At 30.6% G+C, this 27,299-nt stretch overlaps 1 protein-coding gene across 1 annotated transcript in view; it reads right to left on the bottom strand.

The window, feature by feature from the left end:
- Positions 1-1,266: 1,266 nt before the first annotated feature.
- The window catches only part of LOC140436976 (uncharacterized), a 37,908-nt gene continuing 11,875 nt past the window's right edge, over positions 1,267-27,299 (bottom strand). Inside the window, exon 2 of the mRNA XM_072526169.1 lies at positions 1,267-5,000. Within this exon, the coding sequence (XP_072382270.1) occupies positions 4,053-5,000 (948 nt within the window). The 3' untranslated portion in view covers positions 1,267-4,052. The remainder of the gene's footprint in view (positions 5,001-27,299) is intronic.

Raw genomic sequence — 27,299 nt, 5'->3', positions numbered from 1 at the left:
CATTATTAAACCAATAATATAATAATATAAAACGTAGTATGTCAGAAATAAATATTCAGGAAACACAAAAAGAAAGCTAGAAGTTTTTAAAAGAAAAAATGAAAGAAGATCTTGAGATCTAGAAAGTGGGATATAAAGATCTAGATGCAACCATAAATTTTGGCAACTGTTCAATGAACCAGCCATCCAAGAATTCCCTAATACCCAGACACTTCAATGGGCTAGTCATGTAATGAGAATGGGAGAGAGAAAACAGATTACCAAAAGCTCTAGGCAAAATTGGAGAGTACAAAAAAAACCACGGAAAAGCATGAACAGGTGATGGGCACACAAAATCTAATGAAATATGGAGATAATTGATAATGTTGGAAATTTAAAATATTTAAGCCCCAATTTTTGATAGAAATAATAAGGAGGGGCCATCCTCTCATGAGGAATCAACCTTTCAATGACAACAACCAGCATTTATATTAAGAAGGAAAATCAACAAAAGCAGCACTGGATGAAGCAGCTCAAAATTGTCTCCATTATTGATGGAGAGATGCAATGATCGTCTTTCTAGATATAGAAGGCGTATTTAATAATGCACTATTAAATTTTCTATATGATGGAGCAGCACCAAAAGGGATATCCGCTACAGTGTGAAACTGGATCAAATCAATACTGAAAAATGGGCTGATTCTAACAGGCCTGCAAATAGAGGAGATTTTGGTCAAAGCAGTTAGGAGGTACCTACAGAGGGGACTACTTTCTCCCCTCCTGTGGTCACTTCTGATATATGACTTGATATCTCTTCTTGATACATAGAAAGTAGAAGTGCTAGCCTATGTGGATGATCAATTATGGTAAGAAGAAAACACGGTAATGTTCTATCTAGCACACTGGAAAGAACACTAAATATTCTTACTAGGTGGTGCGACAGGGAAAAACTCTTTGTCAGTCCTAGTAAAACAGTAGTGGTGAGTTTCACGAGGACACAGAACCTAGATAATATCTGGATTCCCGCTCTATATACAGAAACTGTCAAAGAGGCGAATGAGGTCAAATATCTAAGAGTAATATTAGATAACCGGCATATTTCATATGGAACGCCCATTTGAAAAAAATAACCAAAAAAGCAAAGTAGATGTACTGGCTATATATGGCCATAGTCAGACCTATGATTAAGGTGCACTAGTATGGTGGTCTAAACAACAGCAAAAGATCAATATATAATAATACTGTTGTGGATATATATATATATATATATATATATATATATATATATATATATATATCCACAACAGTAATATTGCCCTAATATGATTCAGTTAAAGAAGCATGTTCCAGAATAAAACGAGGTTGTAAAGACCAAAGAAAACTAAGAAGTTCTGCTGCTTTCATTAAACTTTAAGTAAAGTAAGTCGTAGTTTGGATAAAATGAATGATATAAAAATTCTTGCACATAATTCCTTGAAAACTTGCATCGAAATTTATTTCAAGTGGTTCTGAAACTATTTTTTTGTAACATGTTTAACATTGATGTTTTTAAATGGGATTAAACCAAAATTAATTATTTTGACAATTACCCACATTTTTTATTTTATTTTCACGTTTGAATTTCCAATCCGGAATTGTTATTTGTGCTATTGCTTTTTAGCATATATATTGCAGATGTGTAAAAGAGCATCAAGAAATTTCCCCGACGATCGGACACTAATAATTCAAATAAACTTTATAGAATTCTTTTTTTTCTTATTGCGCAGTCTCCGTTCAAAGGTTGACGGTCCAAATGGCAAATGAAAACTGCTGCATGAAAGATTTCTTTGAGCGGTCAAACCATCTCCTCAGGTCTTTCAACCACGAGTTCTGACATCTTCCAACTGATCTTTTGCCCTGCACTTTACCTTTCAATATGATTTGGAGTTATTCATTTCTTTCACCTCTTAACACATGACCCAAGTATTGTATTTTTCTCTCTTTGATTATACTGAGTTATTCTTTTTGTTTACTCATGCGCAGAAGTACCTCACCATTGTTAATTTATGGTATCCATGGAATTCTCAGCATCTGTCTGTAAATATAAATTTCAAAGGCATCTATTCTTTTTTCTGTTTCAGAGTCCATTGTCCAACTTTCACAGCCATACAGCAAAACAGAGAAAACGTAAAATCTGATCATTCGAATTCTGAACTCTAGACTATGGTCTGATCTTGTAAAAAATGTTTTCATGTTCATGAGTATTTTCTGGCTTGTTAGATTATTGATAGGATTCCTTATTTTGGGTTACATTGGCTTTTGATAGTTGCTCCCAAATATTTTATGTTTGTCTTCTGTACTATAATTATCTCATTATCATTATTTCTTAATATTGTTTCTTGTCTCTTGCGTCTACATGTCATTTCTTTCACTTTTTTATGGACCTTAAAGGTATCGTATATTTCCTGAAGTTGTTTAATTTCTAGGCATTTGGTTGACATCCAGTTTTCTTTAGCTTCTCTTCACTTTTTTCTAATGATTTTAAATTCGTTTATATTCTACTGGGTTTGTTTTATGTTTTCGTCTTACGTCCATGAGGTCCATGATCTCTTGCGTTATCCATTCTTGTTTTCTGTTGTTTTACGTGAACCCGATGTCGTCTTCTTATATGTTTGTTATTTTTGCTTTTAGAACAGTCTACGTTACTTCAACGTCTGTCTGTACCAAGTTCTTTTTTAACTTTGATACTTATTTCATTTTTCTTTTCTGAGTTCTTCAGTTGTGAGATGTCTATTTTTCTTGACACTATTTCCTTTTTAACTTTAAGAAACCTTTTTAGTCTAAAATCTATTATAACTGGATTGTGATCGCTGTAAATGTCAGCGCCAGGATATGTTTTAGTAGATTTTATGTACTTCTTGAAGTTGTTAGTAATAACAGAAGACAACATGTTAAGACAACAATTCTGTCTAAAGACAGTTATGGGAAGCTGTTTCTGAAAATGGAAGTGAAGGCTACGTAAATAAAATAATCTACTTTCACTTATTAGTTTTTTCTCTAAAAACTATTCCCGAGAAAACTTAGTCTACTGTTAAAATAATGTGAAATGTGAACGTATAAATTATCGACTTATTTTCGTGTCTTAAGAATGAGATATATTTAAAAAAATACCTGGTGCAATCATGTTTAAATATAGATTTAAACTTTAGATATGCAATAATATTCATTAAAAATGAGAGATTTATTTAAGATAAAATATTCTTCTTAAAACTGGGTATATTAAGATGGGTAGGATACATGTGAAGAGCGAGTGAAGAGTATTCTCCCAGACGAACTCTATTATCGCTACCTGTGGGAAATAGAAGTAGATCAGGTTAAAACTTATACATAGGGATGGTGTAAACAAAGTCGTGGTAAATTGACAATGGACAGCAACTACTGGCGAAATAAACTAAGGAAGGTTGACACTTACATAAGTAGAGGCGTAGTAACACTAATGATAATTACTTAATCAAAAGAGCTGCCCAGAATACTTAGTTATAACATATTATTTATTAATTATTAATACCATGTCACACCTTACCATTACTAAATACTTATTAGTAATGGTAAGGTGTGACATGGTATTATGTTTTACAAAAACCAATTTAAACTAATGGTAAAGCACCCCTAATTAAACTCGTAAGTTATAGACCAGAAGCAACATCAACCAGAGTATTGAAAATATTACCATCCTCACTTATGTCTCTAGCCTTTGTTCAAGGTATGTATGCAGCTATTTTATACAAGAACAGTTTGTAAAAAGGTTGATTTCTAACTAAATGGAATCCTGATAAAAATTACTAATTAAGTATTAAAATCGATTCCAACACAATAGCTTCCAGAACAAAGCAACAACTTAATAAACTGACGGATGGGTACAGAAAGATAATTATTAATAGAGAAAACTGTCAATATATAACTGAAACTGATAACAAGAAAAATCTGCTATAAATAATTATCTAAAAACACCTCATAAACGACCACAAAGGCAGCTTCCAATACAGTAATCAGATAAAAAATTGGTAAAAATACATCACATATAAAATACAAATTTAATCTCTGTATTCCATTATTACAGCCATATTCTCACCTACTGGATGAGGCCTATATTCTAGATCCCAAAGACTAGTAAAAACCAATAATTCTCTTTTCTGTAATAAAATATCCAAGATCGGGCATACAGTTTCGCAGTTTTTTCTTGGAATAAGTCTGATATGTGTAGATCCAAATAGCTGACCAATTATTGTTACCTTTTCTACGAGCTCCACTGGTTTATAATTTGTAATGTTATAATTTTTATTCCATATTAACCAGTTATACAAAGTTGGTGAATACACGGCTGGTAATGCTTTGGGTCTAAACGTATATTTTCTTAAAGTTCTCATCGCATCAAGTTCACAGTTTTGGAAATGGATAAAGAATTGATCGAAATATTTTAATTTGGACATAACTGTTTCCAGATCACTAATTCCTTTGTAGATATTTGTTGATAACTTGCATGGATATAACTTAGATGATTCCTCCTCTTGTATATTTTTAATAAACGCTGAATTATTAGGCCAATTATCTAAACTTTTACTTATTATCAGGGGGTTGTCAAGTTTAATATACCGTTCTTCTAAGATATCTTCGTCCAGAACCTCATACACATCGACTCCAACCATTTCTTCACAAACATCACAATTTAATCGATCAGATATAAACTCCGTTTCTTTAAAAATGGGTTGTACAAGGCATTGTTGACTTTTTAGATGTCTCCAATCGACATACGGAAGTAACTTTACCAAAAATATTCTTCCTAGTGATGATAATTGCCAGTAAACTTCTTCAAAGTACGAAAGAAGATAAATAAGTGCAGTAATAGTCAGTAGGCTTATAAATATGTAATCAAAAGTATTAAAATAATCGGTGAATTTGTGATTTGTATTCTTGAAAAGTTTTGGTTCGATTATATTTTCCGTTTCGGTATATTTACTGGTTTGCTTCGATGTTCTCGTCATCTGAAAAAAAAGATAGTATGTAATACGTTACACATAATTTGATCAACGGAATACATAATGAGATGAGTGTTACATTGAAAATAATTATTTTTCTTTCGTTTATTTTGTCGGTAGGAACATACATAGCACTTCGTTTAATAAAATCCCGGACCTAACAATAAAAAAGCAACAGTTTTTATTTATCAATAAGCCAAGTCGAATTACATAAATTTGCAATTTTTTATGCAGTTTATATGTAAACGGTTTTTATAAATGATGTCAGAACCGGGGATATGCTGACCTTTTGATAAATTCTTAATATTTCTTACTCTTATTCGTGATTTGAGTTAGTACGTAGGCTCAAGCTTCTTATCAGTTCTTGAATATCCACACTGTAATTTTCAGACAGTACATGCGCTTATATTGTAGTGGTAAATTGACGGGCTGCTTATTGGGAATTTTTTATATTTTAAGTGTGAATTTTAAATAGTCGTGCTATATTTTTAAAAAAATTTTTATACAGTATTTTATACAGTATTTTATACAAGTATTTTATACTTGTATTTGTGAAGGGTGTTCATATAAGACCGGTCAAGGAATATCATTGTTTAGATTGCCTAAGGATGAAGTAAGGTATGTATTGTCATTAATAAATTGATTTACTTTTTAAATACTGATTAAACGGCATACCCCATAAGCGGCATATAATTATATAATGTTAATTATATTAATGTTGGAGCTTTACATAAAATGCTAATTCAAGCTAGGTGTGATAAAAATAGTTTCAGTAGTTTTTTCCAAGTATTATTTTGATATATGTGAAAAAAAAATCTTGTTTTCAATACAGTAAATTAATACGATTTTAGTTACTAGTAATAATGAATAAAGCCCTGTTATTAAAGATAGTCAAAATATTCTTAAAAAATAAAAAAGAAACAAATAAGAAATTAAATTTGTATTAAAAAAGATCAACATTATGTTCTAGGAGCGAGCTATAGTTAAAAGCTACTAAAAGGTAAGATTTATTAGGGCAAGACTTAACTAAATACAGAATTTGCGAAAATCATTTTGAAAATAAATTTTTATGCTCACCTGCGCGACGAAAACTGTTGTATGACAATGCTATGACATCTATTTATAAGTGTGAGGAGCCGCCGAAAAAAGTTCAAATATTATCAGGCAAAAAATCGTGTAAATATTAATAATTTCAATAATAACAAGATGATTTTTCAGATAATAAAATGGCACCTGCGGCAGGTAATTTACAACTAATATCTGGGACCTATTCTTCCTTTAAACGTGTTTCTATCAGCCCCAGTATGGAAAACTATGGAGACATTTCTACGCCAAATATAAAAGATATTTCCCAGTTGTCACCTTCAACAACACTACAAACACCAACATCTTTTATGTATAACTTACCACGCGAGTCTAAGCTGAAACGTAAAATCAGGTAAAAAAGGAAACTTTTAGATAGAAAAATATGTAAAAAATAAAACGGCACAAAACAAGAATTAGAACAGTTTAAAAAATTATGTGACAAATTTCTTAATAAAGCATTGGCCGAAATTGTGAAAACTCAAGCATTGATGCAGAAAAAAGTTCCAAAGGCCAGATGATATTCTCAGGAATACAAACAATTCGTTCTCACATTATACTTTTTTGGACCCAAAACTTACCACTTTGATAATAAAAAAACTTCTTGGATGTTTGTGGAGCATTTTTATAGGGAAGATAAAAACAGCCTTATAGATGTGCTTCAAGTGGCTCATATAAACTAGTACTAGTATAAACATTTTGTTGAATAAAATATACAACGTTTCTATAATATGAAAAAAACTGTAAATTATTTAATAATGATACACGATGAGACACTAAATCGATGTTTGCTCTCAGGATTGGCTTACGAACTTTACATTCACGAAGTCACGAACTTTACATTTTCCAGTACCAATTGTCTTAGTTTGCAGAAATCGCCACACTAAAATTCGATTGGATCATACTCATCAGCATAGGTCGGCAAAGGTGGTATGAAAAATGTATCCATAATTTTTATAAACATCTCAATTAGGGCGGTCCATTCGAATGGATTTAAACTTATTCTTGTAAATTTGCCATATTGACACAAAATAATGGCTAGAGAAAACTGTCTGGCAGGAGATAGACCAATTTTTATGTGAAAACATTCCATTAGATAGGTAGTTTCCAATAAATAATATGGTTAATTCTTCGTAGCCTCTTCGAATCTTGCTAAAACTCTATTTAGTTCAGTATCATAATCATTTTCTGATGAATCATTAATTACTACCATATCACTTGATGAACCATAACCACTATCTTGAGAACTCATATTGATGAAATGACAGGAACAACTTAGAGTGAGTTTGCATGCTTTTTTGCAATTTATACTTTTTACTCTGCCACTCCCCACTCATTTAGAATATGTCTACGCGGCGTATGTAAAAGCAGATCCTCAAACTAGGTCTGAACTATTAACCCAACTGTTATGTTTGCTATTGTTGCGATAGATAATGACGTGTCATATGACTCAAAACTGTAAACATATTTATTACTAATATCCTTCTCATTCAAGTCTTTTCTAGATCATATACCAGCCGGCAGAAGCCATAGTCTTTTCGCCAAGGGTCAGGAAGGCCGACGAGTTTCTAGACATATGGGTCCCCCTCCGATACAAAAAAAACCTGCTTTGGATGGAAGGTCATCGATTCTTCGCCGTAATTCGAGAATAACTGTATTATATATATATATATATATATATATATATATATATATATATATATATATATATATATATATATATATATATATATATATATATATATATATATATATATATGTATTGAAATGATATAGAGTATAGGAGAAAGAAAAATAGTGATTAAAAATAATTTATAAGTTATATACTTGATAATATTAGATATAAAAAGTATTTGGTTATTTTAATAAGTTATATACTAGAGAATTTTATAAAAATTATTTATATGAGGGTATTCTTAAGAAATTAGCATATAATAAGTGTAAAAAGTTTTTTCTTAATAATTATAATATTGTAAATATAGTTAAGTGAGCCATGTGCATAGGCAACCAGATATACATACTCTGAAAGTGACATTTTAAATAATAATTACGAATATAAGTGGGGTTATAATAATATGTTAGTTTAAAATGTTTAGTTTACATATAGTTACTGATTTAAGTTTATATTCTGATCTGAAAAGCCTAAATGTCGATAAAATTCTCGATAGAAGAGTAAAGAATTCTCTAGATCACAGAATATGGCCTGTTTGCGAAATGGACTATTCCAGAAGATTCAGATATGTAGGAAATGGAACAAATCGAATATGATTTCTTGCCAGATGGTTCTGGAACAATGAAAGGGTATAAATACCCGGTGATTTGGATTCAAGATGGCCAGTCAGTTAGTAAGAAAGTTAGTTACAGTTATGAAATCAGTATAAAGTCAGTCGATCCTATTTTCAAGATAGTTCAAGATAGAATACAGTCAATCAGTTGGTGAAATGTTCAATATAGTGAGTTCAATGAAGATTAAGAAACAGAACAAAGAAAATATTATTGAAGACTAAAAATTATGTTATGTATAAATGGTGATTGGATAATGGAAGGAAGTATTAATTGAAAATTAAAATTATATAATATATTTGGTGATTGGATATTGGTATATTGAAAAGAAGAATAAATATAAATGCTGTTAAGAAGAAAAATATTTTAATTTGGTGGAAGCTGATAATTGGAAAAAGTAATTTCACAAAAACAAGGATAACCGAGGCTGAGAACGAAGGCATTGAGTGGTGATTAAAATCTATATAGTGGAGAACAGTTCATTTAGGCATTCAGTGACAGAAAGGTACAAAATTTTGTTAATATAATTTAGTTAGTGTCATAATAATTTCAATTTTAAAGATAGTTTGTTTAAAATTTACATTGTCTATATAATTTAATTAGTTTCATAAGAATTTCAATTTAAAGATAGTTTATTTTAAATTTACATTGGCTATGTTAAATATATATGTGTGTTTCATAATAGATATAATAAAGATAATTCCAAAAAGTGCTTACAAACTAATTCTTTGAGAACCGCGATAAAAACCCTATATATATATTATTAAAAACACTCATTGCTCATCATTCACAAATAATACATCATAACAATTTGGCGCCCAACGTGGGGCTCTCTATTTAAAAGAATTAGTTTGGGAAGATAAGTGCTCTCATATAAGTAAATTAACTTTCATTAAAAAAAAAATTATAGATTTTATTTTAATTATATTTGAACAAATAAAGTCTCAAAATGTCTCAAGGAAAGAAAGGTACAAGAAGCAAAAAGAATTAAGAAGATGTGGAAGTAGAAACACAACCTATACAAGAGGAGAGTTTAGTTCAAGTTCCACAAGATACTGCAGAAATGAATACAGAAAGAGAGGAAAATGTCAATATGGCAACTTTGATGTCATTAATGATGCAGATGAACAAGACAATGGAAGATAATTCAAAACAAATCAAAGAAGACATGAAAAAAATGGAAGAGAATTCAAAAAAAAATCAAAGAAGACATGAAAAAAATGGAACAGAAATTGGAGGAGAATTATAGAAAATTAGAAAAGAAAATAGAAGATAATAATAATAAAATTGTAAAACAAATAGAAAAACAAATGGATAAAAAACTTGAAGCTGCAGAGAAAAAAGTAGCAAATGAAATAAAAAATATACGGAATGACTACAAGAAAAGGATAGAAAATGAGAGGACAGAAGTAAATAGGATTATTCAAGATAATAAGATAAATATAGAACAGAAAATAGAGTTGCAGAAATGTAACTTAGAAATAAAAATTAACGAAGACAGGAGAAACACAGAAGAAAAATTAGACGATATACAACAAAATATCCAAATAAATAGTAATCAAATAAGAAATGTGGAACAAAGAATAGATGATATTTCACAAATGAGAGACATAGGGAGACCTTATTTAAATTTAACAAATGAGACTGGGATTAAATTCTCTGGTAATATAAAAAATCTGCATCCTAGAGTATACATAAATAGTTTAAAACATAAATTAAGATTAGTGAATAATATTAATGATATTAAAGATTATATTAGAATGACACTAAATGATAATGCTACAATTTGGTTTGCCAGTATTGAAAATGATTTAGATAATCTTCAAACATTTGAAAATGAATTTTTAAATTATTATTGGGGTGAACTAGAGCAAGCCAAATTGAGAGAAATTCTATATTTTGGAAAGTATAATCACAATTTAAGATCAAATATGGTAGATTATGCATTAAAACTGATAACAGTTGCAAAATATTTAGAACCACCACTTAGAGAGGATAAAACAGTCTTAAATGTATCTAGACATTTTGATGCTGATGTTGTGCAAACAGTAACTGTACAAAATATTCAAACAATAGAGAGTTTTGAATTTTATTCAAATAATACAAAGAGGTAATATGGCAAGTAATAATGATAACAATGATATTAGGATAAATATTAATAGAAAAAACAATTATAACTTTCAATATAATAAGAATAATTATCAACAATATAGACAATCATACAATAATACACTCGCGATTATAAAATCCGGGTCACCTAGAAAATTTCAAGTTTATTGAATATTTTTGCATCTGGTGCAGTAATAACCTTTTTTTAGGCTAATGTATTTTTTATTTGTCATCAATGTTTGTTTTGAAAGAAAAAAAATGGTTTTTTTATTGTTTTTATTTAAAAAGCTGAAAACAAACCAAATTGTTGATAAAACAGACATACGAAAAAAAAATGATAAAAATACAGAACGTGGTAAAACAGTGGAATTTCAATGACTAATATCATGTATTGCCTCCTCTTGCTCTAATAACCTCTTGCAGACGACGGGGCATACTCTCAATTTTTCTCCGGATTACATGTTGTGGTATGTTATTCCACTCTCTCACTAACAGATCCTTAAGGTCCTGTGCGTTGTTAGGAGGTGGTGTATGGGTTTGAATACGTTTTTTCAAATCGTCCCAGAGATGTTCGATGGGATTCAGGTCCGGAGACCTAGCTGGCCGGGGTAACCTCGTAATTCCAACCGCGTCTAAGTATTGCATACTGATCCTGGCAACGTGCGGTCGCGCGTTGTCCTGCATAAAAACGGCGTCTTCTCCAAGCCCTGCCATGGTGGGCATAACATGTTCTTCCAGAATCTCCGTAATATACTTTCGTGCAGTTAAGGACCCATTTTCGATGAAGGGTAATTCTGTGCGGAAGTCGGAAGATACACCTCCCCAAGCCATGACCGAGCCTCCACCAAATCACATTCTTGGAGCAATGCAAGCTTGTGCAAATCGTTCACCGGTTCTTCTCCAAACTCTTACAAGTCCATTGGATCCAGTTAGGCAGAAACGGGATTCATCTGAGAATAACACTTTGCTCCAATCATTAATTCCCCAATGCGCGTATTGTCGAGCAAAAGCTAGTCGTGCAACTCGATGCGCCCGGCGAAGTGGCGGTCCTATAGCCATTACCCGAGAAGATAGTCCAGAAGAACAAGGTCTTCTCCTGACTGTTGCAACGCTAGCATTGTAATTTCGTACTTCCTGTAGACGATTTCGATGCATAACCGCAGTTGAGGTCCGGTTTCGTTAAGCCTGAAACATAAGGAAACGGTCATCTCGTGCCGTGGTCGTTCTTCTTCGTCCAGATCCAGGTCGTCTGGTTAGCAAACCCGTCTCCTGAAAGCGTTGAAGCACTCGTTGAACCGTAGAAAGGCTTACGCCAACAGTTCTTGCGACTTGCCGATGAGTATGACCGTCTTCCACAAGCGCAACAATGCGTGCCGTTTCAACAACAGTCAAAGGCATTTTTGGCAAAAAATAAACAATAATAAACACTAATAATGGCACTTATACACACTAATGGTGGCAATAATAAACGTTTGTTTGTTGCGTTTGAACAGAAAGTCGAAGCATAAATGAGACATTTAAAACAAGCGGCAGTTACAGGTACCGTTCATTTTGGGAAGTGTATAGTTTTCCGCGAAATCGGCATTATTGGAATTCTTTGTTACAAAGGAAACCACCAAGGCTACAACAATTCTCAGAAACATGCATTAGTTTGTATTTGTGTTATTATTATTTACGATAAAGCTCGTTAAAAATGAAATAACGGCGATTTTCAAGGTGACCCGGATTTTATGATCGCGAGTGTACTAGATATGGTGATAATCTACAAAATTTTAACAATAATCAAAATAGACAGAATCCTAATAACAATACTAGTTATAATAGACGAAATTTTAATAATAATACTAATAATAATAGACAAGATTTTAACAATAGAAGAAATACAGAACGACTTAATTACAACAGACAGGTAAATTGTGTACGAAGGAATAGAAGCTGCGAAGACAGGGAACGAAATAGTACAAGGCAAGAAAATGTGAGTAGAAGTCATAGTAGGGAAAGACATAGGACGTTAGATACAAGTGGTCAGACATAATCTGACAATTCTAACAATCAAAATTTTGTTCAGTAAACTTTCTGAATTACAAGTTAGGCCATTGCTATTATGAAAAACCTTCTGAATTTATTTCTTTAGATGAAGATAAAATTATTGAATCTATTAATTTAATTTATATAAATGCTTTGGCCAAAAATAAAATGATTAAAATTATGATAGATACTGGTTCAGAAAGTACTTTAGTCTCGGAGAATTTTATTTTTAATACATTAAAACTATCAGATATAATAAAGATTCCAAAAATTAAAATTGTTGGTGCAAATAATAAGAAGTTGGGTGAAATTGATAAACTAGATAAACTTTACAATCCTGAAGAAACCAAATGCCCAGATCTGTGATGACTACCGGCTTATAAGCTTGATTAAGCATGTCACTAAAGCGTTCACTAAGATCATTCATAGAAGAATATATGATAAATGTGAGTCAAATATTGATAGATCGCAGTTTGGCTTTCGAAAAGCACTTGGAACTAGAGAAGCAATTTTCGCTCTCCAGGTGCTTATACAGCAGTGTAGAGTCGTTGATAAGGACCTGTATTTGTGCTTTGTGGATTTTAGAAAAGCATTTGACAATGTAAATCATGAACAATTGATAGATATTCTGCGAAAGACAGGTATTGACGACAAGGACATTCGAATTGTGACAAACCTATACTGGGGTCAAACAGCAAGAGCAAAAATTGGCAACGAACTCACTAAAAGTGTGCAAATCAAAAGAGGTGTCCGTCAGGGTTGTATATTATCCCCACTCCTATTCAATATTTATTCCGAAGAAATATTTAATAAATGTATGGAAAATGCAAATGAGGGCATAAAAATAAACGGCGAGTTAACAAACAATATAAGATATGCCGACGACACGGTGATCCTTGCCAGTACCATAGACGAATTACAGCAGGTAATGGAAAGAGTTTATTCAGTTAGTGAGGAATACGGCCTGAGTCTCAACTTCAAGAAGACAAAGTGGATGCTGATATGCAGGAAGCAACAGCCTGCTCGACAGTTACAGATAAGTAACATACTAATTGACCATGTAGAATCTTATGTGTACCTTGGCACCAACGTAAATGCAAAATGGGAACAGGCCACAGAAATTAAGGCGAGAATAGAACGAGCTAGAGCAGCATTTAGCAATATGAAAAAGCTCCTCATAAGCAGGGATTTGTCTCTTCCCCTAAAACTACGTCTAGTTAAATGCTACATTTTTCCGATCTTACTGTATGGTGTGGAGGCCTGGACGCTGACGGAGACGCTCACGAGAAAACTAGAAGCATTCGAAATGTGAGTGTACCGACGCATTCTTCGTATATCCTGGACCGAACATGTCACCAACACAGAGGTAATCCAAAGAATCGGAAAGGAGAAAGAAATCGTGAATACAATTAAACAAAGAAAGCTTGAATATCTAGGCCACATATTGAGACACGATAAGTACCGTCTACTGCAATTGATTGTCCAGGGAAAAATAGACAGTAAGCGAGGGCCAGGCAGGAGAAGACACTCGTGGCTCCAAAATCTGAGGAAGTGGTTCGGGCTCACATCGGTCGAACTATTCAGAAGCGCCGCAAATAAGATCAGAATTGCCATGTTAATAGCCAACGTTCGCAACGGACAGGGCACTTGAAGAAGAAGAAGAAGCCAATTTTAAAATTAATATTCTTAATAAAGAAATTAATATGCAAGGATTTGTTGTCAAGGATTTATGTGTTGATATATTAATGGGAAATGATGAATTGGAAAAGAAGAAAGTAAAGATAGATTTTGAAGAAAAAATGGTAACTTTGGAAGGGCAAATAATTAAATTTATGCAGAAAGATGAGGTGAAAGAAGGAATAAGAGTTGATAGGATATTATTAAAAGAAAATAATAATGTTTATGAAGAAGAAATGTATTTTGATGATAGGGAAATGTCCCAAAAGAATGTAAAGAATAATTGTAGTGAATATTTAAGGAATGGAAATTTTAAGCAGATGGATGCCTATGAGGTGGAGTGCGTAAAATTGGAAGCAAGGAATAATGAGTACATAATGAAGAATAATTTTATTTGTAAAGAAGAAGATGTGATAAAAGTTAATTGCCCTGAAGAATATAAATCAATAGTCGTTTCCATATTGCAGCAACACAAGGGACTTGTCAATAAAGAAAATAGAATTGCACAAAATTATATCCATAGTATAAAAGTTAAAGAAGAAAAAGATTTTAAAACAAAATCATACCCAATACCATATAAATACAGAGAAAAAGTAAACAGAACGATTAATAATATGTTAGAAGATGGAATCATTGAGAAGGCAGATACACGTTTCATAAACCCTATAGTAGTAGTACGTAAAAGATCGGGTGAAATCAGGTTATGTTTGGATGCAAGGAATATTAACAAGATCACTGAAAAGCAATTTGAAGCACCAATGAGTATAGATGGAATACTAGGAAGAATTACAGGAATGTCATTTTTCACTAAAATCGATTTACAGCATAGTTTCTGGTTAATACCTCTATGAAGAAAAAGTAGACAGTATACGGGATTTCAGATAGATGGAGTAGTATTTCAATTCAAAGTAGTACCATTTGGACTTCAATCATCTTGTAGTGCTCTATGTAGATGTCTTCATGATATTCTGTATCAATATGAACATTTTGTAATTCACTACATTGATGATATATTAATTTTTTCTAAAACGGCTGAAGATCATGGGAAACACCTAAAAATTATAATCAACAGATTAGACAAAGTTGGACTAAAAATAAATCAAGAAAAATGTACATTTTTTCAAAAAGAAGTAATATATCTAGGTTATAAACTTAACACTAAGGGAATCGAAATGGATCCAGAACGGACACAGGTCATTCAGGAATATAAAGCACCACATAATTTAAGAATTTTAAAAGGATTTATTAGAATAATTAATTATTATAAAAGGATGATACCAGATCTAAGTAGAAAAGAAATTCCATTACTTGAACTGCTGAGGAAATGTGTAAAATGGAAATGGGATCAGAGAAGAGAACTAGCATTCCAAGAAATCCAAAAAAATTTTTCTGTCAAATTTAAAAATATACCATCCTGAATAGACAAAACCATTTATATTAAGAACAGATGCATCAATAGAGAGATTTTCAGGGGTATTATTACAAATACATGATGGGGTCGAATACCCAATACAATTCATTTCAAGAATTACAAAGCCACATGAAAAGGGTTACTCAGTTTCAGAATTAGAACTAGCAAGTATCATACACTGTGTCACAAAATTAAGATTTTATTTGTTGGGTAATGAATTTACAATAGAAACAGATCACCAAGCTTTAACATCTATATTAAATAACAAATATGGAAATAGTAGAATACATCGGTGGAGTCTAATATTGAGTGAATACTCCTTTGAAATCAAATACATTTCTGGAAAATCCAATATAGTGGCAGATGCTTTATCAAGGTTAGAAAATACATCATAAAAAGGGCAGCGAACAATAAAAATTGGATTAAATCAGTTAGTAGAAAGTACTGGATTATATTCTAAAGAAGAAATTATAAGAGATCAGATCAATTTGAGTGAAAGTCCTTAGTCCTTATCCAAAAAGTCCTTAGGAAAGATGGGGTTTATTATAAAATAATAAATGGCATAGAAGTATATGTAATAAGTAGAACTTTGGCAAGGAAAATATTGAAAAATTTACATAACAATTACATGCATATTGGTTCAAGAAAGCTATGGATGCTATTTAGGGACAATTATTTTGCAAAGAATGACATAAGTATAGCAAAAGAAATTACTACCCAATGCCAAATATGTCAAATAAACAAAGAAAAGAATTTCAAAAACCAGAACACATATAGATCTAATGTTGTATATGAAAAACTAAATACAGTTTCCATGGATTTCATCTCAAATTTAGTTCCAAGTCCAACAGGAAAAAAGCATATACTAGTGATAGTTGATTTATATACAAAATTTATTAAACTATATCCCTGCTCAAGATCAAATGTTAAAACATTGAAATTATATATTAATCAATTTTTCGCAGAAATAGGACCATTTAGAAATTGCATAATAGATACTGCTACATATTTTAACAACCAAAAATTTCGGGCATTTTGTGAGAAAAAGGGAATCAACATTCATTTTACAAGTATCAGACATCCTCAGGCAAATCCTACAGAAAGATATATTAAAGAAGTTATAAAATATTTAAGGATAGTATGCCAGAATCAACATGAAACGTGGCAGCAACATATACCACAAGTAGAATATTTTTTTAAATAATACACATAATTTAAATACACAGGAAGTACCAGAATATTTAATGTTTGGCCATATAGGAAACAGAAAATGGATTAGTGAATATAATCAGGATATGTTAGAACAAGTAATGCAGAAAGTGAATAACCGAATTAGGAGGAAAGCTAAAAAATATATCAGAAGACAAAATCAAAAAATAAAAAAAACAATCACATTTCAAAAAGGAGACCAAGTGTTAATTCGTTCACTTAGAAAGAGTAATGCTGGAGAAAACCGTTGTAAGAAATTACAACCAATGTTTGAAGGTCCATACAGAATTGAAAATCAGAATGGACTAAATAGTTATGTGTTGATAGATGCAGAGAATAGACTAAGAGGCATGTTTCATATCAATGACATTTTTAAATATTATGAAGAGAATGAATAATGTTTTCTATACTTTTAACACTAATAATAACAACACTAACAGCTTACTGATAGATCCATTTCATAGATAGATGGTAGATTTCATTGTTGTGAATCAATTGGACATCATCCAAATGGAAATTGTTTGTGCCCTAAAAATCATAATTTGGGGTTAGATACAGAATTGATTGTGTAAATGTCTTTATGAAAAGTGTAAAACTTACCAATTTATATTGATGAAAGTTATTTTGAACGGAAAGATGGAAAATAAATTGAAGGAATTCCTAGATTTTGTCCATAACACAATATAGACGCTTAGATTATCTTTATTCATTGTAAAATGTAAACACACAACACACAAACTTCCATTTGACATGACAGTTTGACATGGACAACTAACAGGGATGTATTTAATAGAATAATTTTAAAAATAAAAAAAAATGAATTATTAATTTATTATATTTACTAAGGTATGTGGATAAGAAAATTAATATTTAAAAAAATAATAAGTAAATTATTTATTTTAAAATTAATTTTTGGGGTATTGAAATGATATAGAATATAGGAGAAAGAAAAATAGTGATTAAAAATAATTTATAAGTTATATACTAGATAATATTAGATATAAAAAGTATTTGGTTATTTTAATAAGTTATATACTAGAGAATATTATAAAAATTATTTATATGAGGGTATTCTTAAGAAATTAGCATATAATAAGTGTAAAAAGTTTTTTTTTAATAATTATAATATTGTAAATATAGTTAAGTGAGCCATGTGCATAGGCAACCAGATATACATACTCTGAAAGTGACTTTTTAAATAATAATTACGAATATAAGTGGGGTTATAATAATATGTTAGTTTAAAATGTTTAGTTTACATATAGTTACTGATTTAAGTTTATATTCTGATCTGAAAAGCCTAAATGTCGATAAAATTCTCGATAGAAGAGTAAAGAATTCTCTAGATCACAGAATATGGCCTGTTTGCGAAATGGACTATTCCAGAAGATTCAGATATGTAGGAAATGGAACAAATCGAATATGATTTCTTGCCAGATGGTTCTGGAACATTGAAAGGGTATAAATACTCGGTGATTTGGATTCAAGATGGCCAGTCAGTTAGTAAGAAAGTTAGTTACAGTTATGAAATCAGTATAAAGTCAGTCGATCATATTTTCAAGATAGTTCAAGATAGAATACAGTCAATCAGTTGGTGAAATGTTCAATATAGTGAGTTCAATGAAGATTAAGAAACAGAATAAAGAAAATATTATTGAAGACTAAAAATTATGTTATGTATAAATGGTGATTGGATAATGGAAGGAAGTATTAATTGAAAATTAAAATTATATAATATATTTGGTGATTGGATATTGGTATATTGAAAAGAAGAATAAATATAAATGCTGTTAAGGAGAAAAATATTTTAAATTGGTGGAAGCTGATAATTGGAAAAAGTAATTTCACAAAAACAAGGATAACCGAGGCTGAGAACGAAGACATTGAGTGGTGATTAAAATCTATATAGTGGAGAACAGTTCATTTAGGCATTCAGTGACAGAAAGGTACAAAATTTTGTTAATATTATTTAGTTAGTGTCATAACAATTTCAATTTTAAAGATAGTTTGTTTAAAATTTACATTGTCTATATAATTTAATTAGTTTCATAAGAATTTCAATTTAAAGATAGTTTATTTTAAATTTACATTGGCTATGTTAAATATATATGTGTGTTTCATAATAGATATAATAAAGATAATTCCAAAAAGTGCTTACAAACTAATTCTTTGAGAACCGCGATAAAAACCCTATATATATTAATAAAAACACTCATTGATCATCATTCACAAATAATACATCATAACAATATATATATATATATATATATATATATATATATATATATTGATACGATTAGGGTTTATAGAAAATAATTTATAAGTTATATACTACATAATATTAGATATTTGGTTGTTTTAAATAAGTTATATACTAGAGAATTTAATAAAAATTATTTATGTGAGGGTATTTTAAGAAATTAGCATATAATAATTGTAAAAAGTTGTATTTTAATATTGTAAATAGATTTAAGTGAGCCATGTGCTTAGGCAACCAACTATACATACTCCAAGTGTCAAATTAAGAATTATAAGGAATATAAAGTGGGGTTATTATAATAATATATTGTTTGAAATGTGTATTTTATTAAATTAGAATGTTAAGTTACTAATTTAATTATATATTCTGATCTGAAAAGCCTAAATGTAAACAAAATTATTAATAGAAAAGAATGGAATTCTCTGGATCTCCGGAGATGGCCATGTTTGCGAAATGGTTTGTTCCAGAAAATTCAGACAAGTATTTAATAGAACAAATTAGAACATGATATCTTACGAGATGGTTCTAGAAATCCAAAAACATATAAATACCCGTGATTTGGATTCAAGATGGCAGTTTTTGAAAGTTTTTAGTCAGAAAAGTTTTAGATAGTGCAGTCAGAAGAGTTTTAAGAAGTTTTTGGCAGTTTTTAGTTAGAAGTCAAGCAGTTTATTATGAAAGTTAGTAGAAGATAGACACAATTAATTAGTGAAGTCAATTGTTCACAGTTTTAGTAAATCAGTCAAGCAGTTTTATAAGAAATATGAAAGTTAGTTGGAGATAGTCCAATTGTTTAATATAGTGAGTTAAATGAAGATTAAAAATTATGCATATAATTTAATGCACATTTATAATTATACACAAATAATTATTGAAGATTAAAAAAAGTATATTGGAAGAAATTAAATTATATTATGGTTGGAGATTAGTATAAATCAACTTATAATAAGTGGATATTGGTATATTGAAAAGAAGAATAAATATAAATGCTGTTTGCTGGTTTGGTTGATGGTGTATAAATGCTGGTGAAGAAAACTATATCTTAAATTAGTAGAAGCTGATAATTGGAAAAAGTAATTTCACAAAAAACAAGGATAACTGAAGTACGAAGACATTCAGTGGTGATTAGAATCTAAATAGTAGAAAACAGTTCATTTAGGCATTCAGTGAAAGAAAGGTACAAAATTTTGTTAATATAATTTAGTTAGTGTCATAACAATTTCAATTTTGAAGATAGTTTGTTTAAATTTTAGATTGTCTATAGAATTTAATTAGTTTTATAAGAATATCAGTTTAAAGATAGTTTATTTTAAATTTACATTGACTAGGTTAGATATATATGTGTGTTTCATAATAGTTATAATAAAGATAATTTAAAAAAGTACTTACAAGCTAATTCTTTGAGAACCGCGATAAAAACCCTATATATTATTAAAAATACTCATTGCTCATCATTCAAACAAAAAACACATCATAACAATATATATATATATATATATATATATATATATATATATATATAGTAAAACCTACGTTAACCGAAATAATTGGGGGGGAGGCCGTTTCGGATAACAAGAATTTCGGTTAAAAATAACATTGTTTTTTATAATATCCTTGATCAAAGTATTGGTATTAAAAAATACTATGAGTTGATTTCGTAATGTTTTCTAATAAGTAGATCCAGTTTCAAGTAATAAAATTAAGGAAAATGAACAAGTTTAACATGCTTTTTTGAAGAAATCTTCTATTTTCTTTTGCGTTTTCGTTTGACAACGATGTTTTTCTCTCTCTCCATCGTTCATTTGCAGAACGTCATGAGTTTGCCTCATTCGATTGTTCGATGAAACGTAAAGTAATCTGAAAAGGACAAAACTTTATGAAATGACAATAAAAATTAAGAACCTAGTCGTGTCCCTAACTAATTAGGCCTACTGTATAAAATTCTTACCTCTATAAAATCTCGTCGGCGGTCTCGTGCTGCCTGTTGCCTCTTGGGTCGTTATCTTCGTCGTCTGATATGCTCAGGTTGTCTGGATAAAGAACCACATCAATGATGTCCTGGTCGATGAAGTCACTTTCTGAGTCATCGGCTGCTAACCACTCACGTATCTCTTTTTTCTCTCTGTTTATTTTTCCCCCAGAAATAGTTGAGAAATTTATTTTCAAAATCTGTCCAATTTTCAAACTCATCTTCCTTGCTTTCATACCATAACGCTGCTCCTTCTTTCAAATGGTTTCTAATTGTTTCTTTACAATCGTCAAAATATCTAATATGTTGTAATTTGGTTTTCAAATTTTTAACAAACGGTACTGGGTGTGTTTTCTGAATATCCCCGCCAAATTGTATTTTCGCCTCGCTTGTTCCATGGATGATAACTTATTTTCTCTCTACCCCTCTTAGTTCAATTTCTGCCATTTGTTTTTCATTTTGCTTTAATCTTCTTTCTACTTCCTTCCTGTCTTCTTGTAGCGCCATTTCAAATTTTTCTTCTAACTGTTCTAATTCCTTTTTCTGGCCAATCTTGATTTCCTTCATCTTATTTTCTACTTTCTTTTCTTGTTCTCCCATTTTCTTTTTAATTTCATTAATCTCTTCTATTTGTTGTATCAGTTCTTTCTTTATCCCCTCAACACATCCTTTAATTTCCTGTTCATAGTTTTCCAAACGCTGCTCTATATTTCTCATTGTTTGTTTTGTTTCTTGTTGATTTCTATCCATTTTTAGTGATGTTTCATTCATTGTTTGTTTTGTTTCCCTTTGATTCTCTTGTATTTGTTGTGTCTGTAATTGCATTAGTTGTAATATTTTCTCTATTCCTGATAATTCTTTTTTCTCCTCAACTATTGTAACATTTCCTTCATTATCCGATCCTTCTTCAACAATTGTTTCCTCTTCTCTGTTATCCTCCTTCCTTTCTTGTATTTTGCTTTGACTCCTTGTGGTCGACATGTTGTTTCTTTTTGTTACTGTTTTTGTCCCCGCCAAATGTGAAATTTTACAACACTCTATATGTTTCAGAACACGACAATATTTCTCCCCAAATGTATTAAATTTTCACGACAAATATCAAATATGCAATCAGTAAAATTCAAATAATTCAAAATAAATATCAAATGTACGATTGGTAAAGAAAATAAAATCAAATAATTCAATAGCAGTAAATATCCACTAACTACGATCAATCAATAAATCAAATTTATATTCCCTGGAAAAATTGTCAAAATACTTTCAAATTCAAATTCCCTCAATGTTATATGTTTTTATCTCTGGATCACCTGTACTTATTCCAGATCTCTTTCCCTTCCTTCAAATGTAAAGCTGCGATATTTTCAAGCCCCACGTTTTGGAAGCCAGTTATTGTGATATTTAAAGTCTTGGTGCGCCAAGCAATAATTAGCTAATTAATTTTTTTGATTAATTAAAATTATTTAAATGATATGATTATGACTCTATCACAATTTTTAATTCTTTTATCTCAGGGTTAAATTCGTGCTTCAATATCTATGCTATTACATGTGAAAGATAAGGTCCAAAGAATACCGGAATAATAAAAAACACATATGATCTAACACTATATATTGAAATAAAAAATAATGAAATAATTCACACTCAAAAGTTTTCAATAAACAAATCTCATATAATGATTCTCAAAATTTTGTTCTTCGTACGTGAACAATCAAAATTAATGGTACAAACAATATTAATTGAAATCTCAAAATCCCAAACTATTCTAACTCTCCTAATCAAAATATTTATATCCTTTCTAAATTAAGTGTAAAAATTGTGTTATCAATAAAAGAAAAAAACTGCAGAAAACAAAAAATATCTCTCTCTGATGATGAGTGGTCCAAATCCTTGTTCCTTGTAGACTATATTATCTCCTCTCAACCGCTCCCTATGTAATCAGCAATCTTACAACAGATTGTTGCAAGTATATTGTCCTTAATAGTCTCCTTCAAAAGCACAAATCATTCAAATTATGATAGCCTTTCTCCTCTCGATAAACTGAATCTCTCGTTGGCCCGAGTGAAAAATGACTCTTGGAATAACTTCTCTTTACGATAAACTGAATCTCTCGTTGGCCTGAACAGTGACTCTTGGAATATAAGTAGAAAAATATGACTTACAATATTTTGCTGCTTCAGCTCTGTCAGATACACTAACTCCACAAAAACTCACTAACATTCAACACTACTGCTTGCTACTTCTCGGGAACCGCCAGAGAACAATCACTGTTCGTCTTACAGACTTGGAAAACCAACTGATTCTCTTTTCTCTCTCCTAAATCTAGCTAAACTTTCCTTCCTACATACCTATCCCACCTTTTTCAATCTCCGACAATCAAAACTCGTCACAATTCCCCCATTTTTTCATTTCGATAACAAACAAATTTTTACCTATAATTATAAATTTCCTAAAACTTATTTACAAATAATATTTTTCTATAATTCTTAAAAACTAACAAAAACCTCTTTCTAAAATCTCTTCTATTGTCTTTAATCACTGCATTAATGTATTTGGAAAACCCGGTTCAATTGTCTTTGGATTTCACTTAAAATTATGCGGGTCACTCAAGTATAACAAAGAAATAATTTATGCATAGCTTACATTTTGTTTAGTACAGGTAATCCAAGAATTTAATAACTTTCCTTCTTCGAAATGTTTGTTGGTTATTATCCTACTTATCTGAATTATTTTAATGTTTTTGAGCTTTGAAATATTTTAATCAACCCAATATTTTTCTCGATTTTACATATCATAACAATATATATATATATATATATATATATATATATATATATATATATATATATATATATATATATATATATATATACATGAGACATTTTAGTTTTTGAGAGAACATCGCGTCGAGTTTTTAAAATGTAACGCACGTAGATAAATTATATAATTATTAAGTGTAAAATAAATTAGTTATATTGTACAAATAAAGACTTTAAATAAACTTTTAAGTGTTATAAGTGTAGAACCTTTGACAATAAATAAAAAACAATAAATTACTTTAATAATAACATATAACATATAACACTATCCAATCCTAACCATTGAACCATCGAGTTAGAATCTATGGAGAGGGCATCACGTGACTAAAAACGATCTCACTTCGGCCATTTTGTTTTGCCACTTTTGCCAGATCGTATATGTTTATTTACGTTTGTTGTTTTTCAAATATTTTTAGTTTTATAATATGTAAAGAAAGTAATGGCCCGTACTTCAGAGAATAAATTAATAGAATTTGACTGTATTAATTTATCTTTATGTATAATATATCGTGTTTTTAGTGTTTACCGCGGGATAAATAAATCATAGTTTATTAAAAATGTATTGCACTTTTTTAGATTATGATTAAATCTTCTGAATAACTAGTCATATTTTTATAGTAGTTTTAATATTATTAAGTCCGGCCATGATCCCACCGCCATATGGATATCACAGTTAGCCACGCCTACCTACGCCGTTTTTAGTACATACGTTAATATGCTCATAGCTTCTCCATAGATTCTAACTCGATGCATTGAACTTACATCTTATTTCCGCGTCTGCGCTGTACTTTTTCAACTAAATAAATGTCAGGATTAGCCGTTTTTTGCAATTCTTCTTCGTAGAATGTTCCTCTGATAGGCGCTCCAGTCATATCTTCAATCAAGTATGTTGTAGGATTCGTTATTTTAATTTCAACGATTTTAAATAATTCAATTGTCCAATTCAGCTTATAACCTTTATCAAAAACATGTTTATTTTTACTATTGCGAACTACATCACCAACTTTCAATTTTCGTAGACCAGCAATTTTCACGTGTGTGTAATATTTTCGTAAAATATCTTTTTCGTTGGATTTATTAACGTCAACAGGTCTAAGTCGAATTTTGCTATGTTTCATGTTATTGTACTCTTCGGTGATTTGAGGTAAGATATCAATCCATTTGTAAGTATTATTAATACTGAAATACTTGTAAAGTTTTTCCTTAAATGTACGAATAACTCGTTCACAAATAGCTGCTTTTTTAACACTAAAGGTATTATAGTGATAATACCATGCTTTTTCATGAGATTTTGAAACTTGGAATTAAAAAATTCTGTACCTTGGTCTGTCTGTAAATTTCTCGGACATCGTTGAGTATGAGCAAGAATGTCCGAAAATGTTCGAATAATTTCCTCCCCTATTTTCGTCTTTAATGGTCGAGTCCACACAAACTTTGAAAAACAAACAATTATAACGAGAATCAGCTTGTGTTGTTTATTTTGATTAGCATACGAACGGATTTCAGCAAGATCCATTTGCCATAAATCGTCTAATCCTTGAATGATTGTTCGACGATGAGGATAATTTTTTGTGTATTGCTTATGTAGCTCGTTACCTAGTTGTATCTTCTCTTTGGAATACACCATGTCTACCTTTTAACGCTTTAACTCTTTGGACTAAAGGGTGTAAATATGTATTAAATATAGCAAGTGAGTCGTGTATTTCTTTTACTGCTGCAGATAAACGTTCATCCAGCTCGAACAAAGTCTTTGACAGATCTGATACTCTACCATCTAATAAAGATCTTATATCTGATTCATCTCGAATACTTTTCTGCCATTGCTCAATATCATGAATCATATTGTCATTTATTGTTTGCATATTTAACTGTAACTCTCTTCGTAATTTATTATGTTTTTTACGTTTCATCTTTTTTACATCGGACATCTTCACTCTTTCAAACCTTTTTATCTTCTAACGCTTTAAGTCATTGTTTCCAAGTCTTTATATGATTCTATGATTTTCAATGTATTCTTCTGTTACCTTAAGACGATTGTCTAAATCATGTGAATTAAAATCCATTGTTTTAATCTTTTTTTTATTTCCAACGTTTTCAGCATATTTTGTGCACTTTAGTAGGCAGCATCTGTAATGTTCTTCTTCATTTCACATTTAAATATATCTAAATCATTTTTAAACGCATGTACTTGTTTTGTTAAATCAGAAATTTTCAAAAAAAACATTTTATTGTCATTAGATAACTCATTAATTTTTTTATTAAAATTGCTTTCAATCTTGCTGATGGAGTTTGAGATTTTTTGTTCAAGTTGAGTATCGTTTGCATTATATTCTTTGCGTGCGTATCAAATTAACTCTTTTCTTACAAAATTTTTGACGTGAACAATGCGGTCATCTACGTATTTCTTGTTGGAAAGATGTATGCCTGCTACAGGAGGATCCCGTTTAATGTCTTTATTTACTGCATGTATCTGCTTTTGTAAATCCAAAATGGATTGCTTCAAACCTTCACGTAGCTTTTGAACGGTTTGTTTATTAGAATGATAATGATGACGACCAAACTTGTCAACACTCATGTTGGAAATGATGCTCCATCCAACCTAACATTAATATATAATATCTGCTTTACGTAATTCGTTGATAATGGCAACAATTTCGTTATTGTGGGATGTATTTCCTGCTTCTTGGGAAGCAATCAACAATTTGAGACGATCACAAAGTTCATTTGGGTCGTCCCAATACACATATTCCACAGGGTCATCGTTGTATGTCAAATGTGTAGGTAATCCAGAGCCAACCTCGTGCCTACTAACCACTGTATGTCGACGTTGTGGTAGCGATCGAAGATTATTCCTAATAATCTCAATCCACTTGTATCTATTGGTCCCTTTTAGTGTTTCATCTTGTTTTTTGTGTCCTGTTAATTCCAGCAATGCAATATAATTTTTAACGTCATTCTCAGTATAATATTCAGGGTCTTTGTAAAATAGTAATTCATATAAACCGCGAGTTCCATCAACATATTTTCCGTCTACCATTATCCAACCTTTACCAAGTACTCTTGTATTGCGCCAAGTACTCTTGAAACACCTGATCAGATCCTTCATCTTGAGATTGGGTTGTTTCTATATTTTGTTCATACTGTTCATCCTGTTTATCGGTGTCTTCAAATACATCATCATCACTAATAAATGATGTTCAATAAGTTGTATATCCAAAGTTCATACGACATGGAAATAGTTCGAGATCCTGGCGTAGTTGTCTCTATTCGCAGTTTGTTATGTTATACTCCTGAAGATTCCAAGTTTCTCAGTACTGCAGGATGGAGCTATTCGAATAATCCACATTTATCTGGGGACAGCTTTAGTTTACTGATTCCGATAAAATATATTTTCAACATTTTCAACGATTACAATAAACTAACCTATGGTCGTCAAGTGTTTCGATTTGTTAGAGCACTT

Source organism: Diabrotica undecimpunctata, chromosome 3 (genome assembly GCF_040954645.1).
Source record: "Diabrotica undecimpunctata isolate CICGRU chromosome 3, icDiaUnde3, whole genome shotgun sequence".
In the NCBI taxonomy this organism is placed as follows: domain Eukaryota; kingdom Metazoa; phylum Arthropoda; class Insecta; order Coleoptera; family Chrysomelidae; genus Diabrotica; species Diabrotica undecimpunctata.
This window is presented reverse-complemented; position numbering and strand designations above follow the sequence as displayed.